This window comes from Rhincodon typus, chromosome 11 (genome assembly GCF_021869965.1).
Source record: "Rhincodon typus isolate 14 chromosome 11, sRhiTyp1.1, whole genome shotgun sequence".
NCBI lineage: Eukaryota > Metazoa > Chordata > Chondrichthyes > Orectolobiformes > Rhincodontidae > Rhincodon > Rhincodon typus.
The window spans coordinates 27801295-27807617 of NC_063342.1; the positions used below are offsets into that span (position 1 = coordinate 27801295).

The 6323-nt window shown below is 39.9% G+C and overlaps 1 protein-coding gene across 1 annotated transcript in view; it reads left to right on the forward strand.

Annotated features, from left to right (window-relative positions):
* The window catches only part of LOC109928031 (zinc finger and BTB domain-containing protein 11), a 33514-nt gene that overhangs the window by 25343 nt on the left and 1848 nt on the right, over nucleotides 1-6323 (forward strand). The window contains exons 10-11 of the mRNA XM_048603067.1: nucleotides 4043-4218; nucleotides 5960-6323. The exon at nucleotides 5960-6323 is cut by the window's right edge and continues 1848 nt beyond it. Of these exons, the coding sequence (XP_048459024.1) occupies nucleotides 4043-4218; nucleotides 5960-6323 (540 nt within the window). The remainder of the gene's footprint in view (nucleotides 1-4042; nucleotides 4219-5959) is intronic.

Consider the following 6323-nt stretch of genomic DNA (forward strand, 5'->3'; position numbering starts at 1 on the left):
ACAGGCATTAATCAATTTGTTTTAATTTTACTTTTCATTTGACAGTCATTTAAGTTTTTGATAGTTTTTAATACAGCAGGAAAGGAATGTAAAAGAAACAGCACCATATTTGCATCCCCTATCTTTTTGCTGCAACAATAGCGCTGAACATTTATATGGTAGATATAATACAATTTGGATACCAGTTCTGAAAAAGGAACAATGGACTCTATGTTAACTTTGTTTTCTCTGCACAGATACTGCCATACCTGCTGAGTTTCTCCAGCAATTCCTGTTTTTGTTTTTCAGATCTCCAGCTTCAGTAGTTCTTTGTTTAATTTTGTTGAGATATTTGAAGTAGCATGCATGGAGGCTGGAAGTTTGATTTTCTTCATCATTGTTATCAAACATCTAATTAAACATTTACATTTAATAAAACCAAGTACCACTGGGGAGAAACTGTATACAGCTTTCCTTGGGTTTGAATATGTGCTTTCAGTATCTCTGATGTGCTACTTGGAAGTGTTAAGCAATACACTGGCTTGATTTAAATGTAACTAATAGAATAGTTGAGGGCAAACCAGTAGATGTGGTATTTTTGTATTTTCAGAAAGTTTTTGGTGAATTGTGCAAAATCAAAGCACAGGTGGTGGGAATATACTGGCATGGATTGAGAATCCATTAGAACATAGGAAACAAAGAGTGAGGAATAAATGGGTCATTTTTAGAGTGGAAGGCGGTGGTACGTGTAGTACCACAAAGACCAGCATTTGTGTCCCAGCTATTCATAATCTGTAACAAGGATTTGGATGAGGGAATAGATTATAATATTTCCAAATTTGTTGATGACACGAAGTGAGTGTATGAGTGGTAGAAAGAATTTCAAGATTTTTAGGGGCAATTGAGACAAGTTGAGTAATAAACGATTTGGATGTGAATATAAGAGGGACGATTGGTAGGTTTGCTGATGACACCAAAATTGGTGGGTAGTAGATAGTGAAGAAAGTTATCTCAGAATACAGTGAGACCTTGATTAGATGGAGTTGAATTTATATAAATGTGAGGTGTTGCATTTGGGTAAGGCAAATCAGGGCAGGACTTAATGATAGGATCCTGGGGAGTGTTGCCGAACAAAGAGACTTTGGGGTGCAGGTTCGTAGTTCCTTGAAGGTGCAGTTGCAGGTAGGCAGGATAGTGAAGAAAGCATTTGGTATGCCTGCCTTTATTGGTCAGTGCATTATTGGAGGCTGACGGGTGACCTTATAGAAGTTTATAAAATCATGAGGGGCATAGATGGAGTGAATTTCCAAGGCCTTTTCCCAGAGTAGGGGATTCCAAAACTAGAGGGCAGAGGTTTAAGATGAGAGGGGTAAGATTTATAAGACCATAAGACATAGGAGCAGAAATTAGGCCATTCGGCCCATCGAGTCTACTTCGCCATTCAATCCTGGCTGATAAGTTCCTCGACCCCATTCTCCCGCTTTCTCCCTGCAACCCTTGATCCCCTTGATAATCTATCTCAGTCTTAAATGTACTCAATGATCTGGCCTCCACAGCCTTCTGCAGCAGTGAATTCCATAGATTCACCACTCTCTGGCTGAAGAAATTTCTCCTTATCTCCATTCTAAAAGGTCTTCCCTTTACTGTAAGGCTGTGCCCATGGGTCCTAGTCTCTCCTACCAATTGAAACATCTTCCCAACATCCACTCTGTCCAGGCCATTCAGTATTCTGTAAGTTTCAATTAGATCTTCCCTCATCCTTCTAACCTCCAATGAGTATAGTCCCAGAGTCCTTAAATGTTCCTCATACGTTAAGCTTTTCATTCCCGGGACCGTTCTCGTGAACCTCCTCTGAACCCACTCCAGGGCCAGTACATCCTTCCTGAGAGATGGGGCCCAAAACTGCACGCAATACTCCAAATGTGGCCTGAGCAGAGTCTTATAAAGCCTCAGGAGTACATCCCTGATTTTATATTCAAGTCCTCTCAAATTAAATGCCAACATTGCATTTGCCTTCCTGACTACTGACTCAACCTGCAAGTTTACCTTGAGAGAATCCTGGACTAGAACTCCCAAGTCTCTTTACACTTCAGGCTTCTGAATTTTCTCCCCATTTAGAAAATAGTCCATGCTTTTATTCTTCTTACCAAAGTATATGACCTCACACTTTCCCATGTTGGACTCCATCTGCCACTTCTTTGCCCACTCTCCTAACCTGTCTAAATCTTTCTGCAGCCTCCCCACCACCTCAATACTACCTGTCCCTCCACCTATCTTTGTATCGTCTACAGATTTAGCCAGAATGCCCACAGTTCCTTCATCTAGATTATTAATGTATAGAGTGAAAAGTTGTGGTCACTGACCCTTGGGGAACACCACTTGTCACTGGCTGCCATCCTGAGAAAGACCCTTTTATCCCCACTGTCTGCTTTCTGCCAGACAGCCAATCTTCTATCCATGTTAGCACCTTGCCACTAACACCATGGGCCCTTATCTTACTCAGCAGCCTTCTGTGCGGCACTTTGTCAAAGGCCTTCTTCAAGTCCAGGTAGATAACATCCATTGGCTCTCCTTGGTCTACCCTGCTCGTTACTTCCTCAAAGAACTCTAGCAGATTTGTCAGCCATGACTTCCTCTTGATGAAACCATGCTGACTTTGCCCTACTTTACCATACACTTCCAAATATTCAGAAATCTCATCCTTTACAATAGACTCCAAAATCTTACCCACGACCGAGGTTAGGCTAATCAGCCTGTAATTTTCCATCCTTTGCCTTACTCCCTTTTTAAACAGGGGTTCACGTTAGCGATTTTCCAGTCCTCTGGGACCCTCCCTGATTCGAGCAATTCCTAAAAGGTCACCACTAACGCTTCCACTATCTCTTCACCTATCTCCGTTAGAACTCTGGGGTGTAGTCCATCTGGTCCAGGTGGCTTATCCACCTTCAGGCCAATCATTTAAAAGTGACCTAAGGGGCAACTTTTTCATGCAGAGAGTAGTGCGTGTATGGAATGAGCTGCCAGATGAAATGATGGAGGCTGGTACAACTATGACATTTAAAAGGCATCTGGATGGGTACATGAAAAGGAGGGGTTTAGAGGTATATGGACCAAATGCTGGCAGATAGGACTAGATTAATCTAGTCATCAAATACATGACAGCTGCAGTATAATACGGATGGGTGTGAAGTTGTCCACTTGGTAAGAAAAACAAAATAACGAAGTATTACTTAAATGGTGATAGATTGCGAAAGGTTGATGTACAAGGGGTCTTGGATTTCCTTGTACCAAAGTTCATTGAAAACAAGCATGCATGTATGGCAAACAGGAAAGCCAATAATACGTTAGCCTTCATTGCAAGAGGGTTTGAGTACAGGACCAAGGAATTCTTAATGCAGTTGTACTGTGCCTTGGTGGGATCAGATCTGGAGTATTGTGTGAAGTTTTAGTCTCTTCCTTAAAAAAGATATATATTCCATAGAGGGAATGCAACAAAGGTCTTGCTATTTCGGGACTAATCATAGAATAGAATCACTACAGTGTGGAAGCAGGCCATGCGGTCCATTGAGTCCACACCAACCCTTTGAAGGGCATCCCACCCAGACACATCCCGATACCCTATCCCTGTAACCCTGCAATTACCATGGCTAACCCACCGAGCTGGAGGAAGCCCACACAGACATGGGGAGAATGTGCAAACTCCACGCAGTCAGTCACCTGGGTCTCTGACAGTGTGAGGCAGCAGTGCTAGGTCATCAGCTCAAGATGACTGGTAATTGTCAAGCAAAAACAGAAATCACTGGAAAAGCTCAGCCAGTCTGGCAGCATCTGTGGACAGAAATCAGAGTTAAATGTTTTGGATCCAGTGACCCTTCCTCAGTAACTGTCCAAAAAATTACTCCAATTCATCTCATTTATTGAAGATCAGAAAGCATAGGTTTAAATGTGACCATCTTTGACTAAATATACATTCTGGTTCACTTCAATATTTCCTCACAGAAGAAGATAACCATCTGAGACCAAAGGAAGTAGTATGTACACAATTGATATTTTCTACTTTCAGGTGTAATGTCTGTGGAAAAGAATTCTTTGAGAAAGCACTTTTCAGGCGACATGTAAAGAAAGCTACTCATGGCAAGAAAGGCAGAGCCAAGCAGATGCTTGATCGTACCTGTGAACATTGTGGGAAAAAGTTTTCCCAACTTAGAGAATATAGGAGACATATGAACAATCATCAGGGTGAGTTAATTACATATTTTATATTCACTTTAAATCTGTTTTTCAGGCTAATATAGGCACCAATTGATTATCACATTCCTAAAATTTGTAGATGATTTGCAGGTGCCACAGTGGTGGAAAAATTGAAATGTTACAATGTAACACATTATCAAAATGATGAATATTTGGGAAAATAATCTATAGTATACATTTCCTTTTCACTTTGTTGTACTATTCTGCTAGTCGTGTTGATCTAATGATGAGTGTATTCCCTCTATCCTCCTTTTGCTTCTCGCTTCCTTAGTGCAGTGGCTCATTCCTCATTTGGCATCCCCAGGTAAATTGGCTAAAAATATCAGGGATATTTCATAATTTGTGGTGGATTGTACTTTGTGCCATCAGTTGAAGTATAAGATCCTTCAGGTTTGAAATATATTATTCATATTTTGTTTGCAGATCTGTTTCCTTTTACAAATAATTTGGACTACATACATACATTCCCTTTGAGGCACATGATTGGGGAGAACTTACTGCACAGGGTATCAAACATTCCATTCTCCCAGTTTCTCCTCCTCTAATGCATCTGTATCAGTACTTCTGATTTGTCTACATTTTCTGTCAACCAAGCATTGCGTTTTTCCAGGAGGTATCAAACTAATGTTATTTTCTCGCCTGTGTCTCACCTAATTCCCACCTCTTCTCCATCTGATAATCTTAATAATGATTCCCCTTGTTCTTACCCTCCACTCCACTTTGAATTCAATGCATCAGCCTCTATTTCCACTACCAACTGCATGATACCACCACTGAAGACCTATTCCTTTAAACTCCCTTTCATGCCAAAGGATCTGTTCCTGTGCAACACTGTGGTCTAGTCAATCACTCTACACCCTTCCTATACAATTTTTCACACAATTCAAGACATGCAACACCTGTTTAACTTTTTTGTTTCTTCATTGTCCAATACCCCAGATATTCCTTGCAGTGATGTGCATGTACATACTTTAGTGTAGAATTCTGTATTCATTGCTCTTAGTCTAGTCTACATTGTCAATACAAACACTTGACTGCTTTGTAAATACCTACATATGTACATATGTGTTAAGGTATAAATGGATATTCATTCTGTGGATAATAGATATCAAAAATTTTGTTTCTTTATTGAAGACATCTTACTATTTTAGGAGAGAAAATAACAGTAGTTCGATACCTACTGGAAAAATGAACAAGGTCTTTCTTTCCTACCTTTAATTTTCCTCTTGGAGGTAGTGAATTGTTTTCCAGCAATATCACAAGAAACAATTAAAAATGAAAATTCTGGCTACAATATTGTCCTCTACCCTAAATGGGGGTTCAATTCAATTGACTTCCATTCTAACTGAATTATAAACAGCAAACCTATCATTGTATAAACCTGAGACAATCTTGGCCTGTATCATACAATGTTATAACATACAATGCATTTATAAATTGAATAATTGAAGAGTTGTATCTTTCAAATTTAAGTAATTGTGAAAGTGCAGTTGGATATTCATAGAATTACTTAACACAAGATATTCACTCATGTTGTCTTATGCCTAACGTTTTTGCCTCAATCAACATGACCAAAAACAACTCATCTGGCCAAATTATCATTTGCTACGTATGGAACCTTGCTGTGTATTATAATCGTCCTTCTCAGAACAAGACAGAATATTCGTGGAAATGAAATTATTTTAAGTAAAGCTGATGTGTTGCATAAACTATTTCTCTTTTTATTTAGGAGTAAAGCCATTTGAATGTTTGACTTGCGGTGTAGCCTGGGCAGATGCCCGTTCTCTCAAGCGGCATGTGAGAACACACACAGGAGAACGGCCATATGTCTGCCCAATATGTAATGACGCATACATCGATGCTCGTAGCTTGCGCAAGCATATGACTAAGTTTCATAAAGAGCAAGTTCCTGGCAAAATAATGCTAGAGAAAGACACACTTCAATTCCACAATCAGGGGACGCAGGTAGAACATGCAATCAGAATTTTAGCTGCTGACATGAAAGATGAATTGGAAAAATCAGATTTAATTGGTGAAGAAATTGAAACTGTCATAGTCACTGGAGAAACAATGGGAGCGGTGGAGGCGGTGGA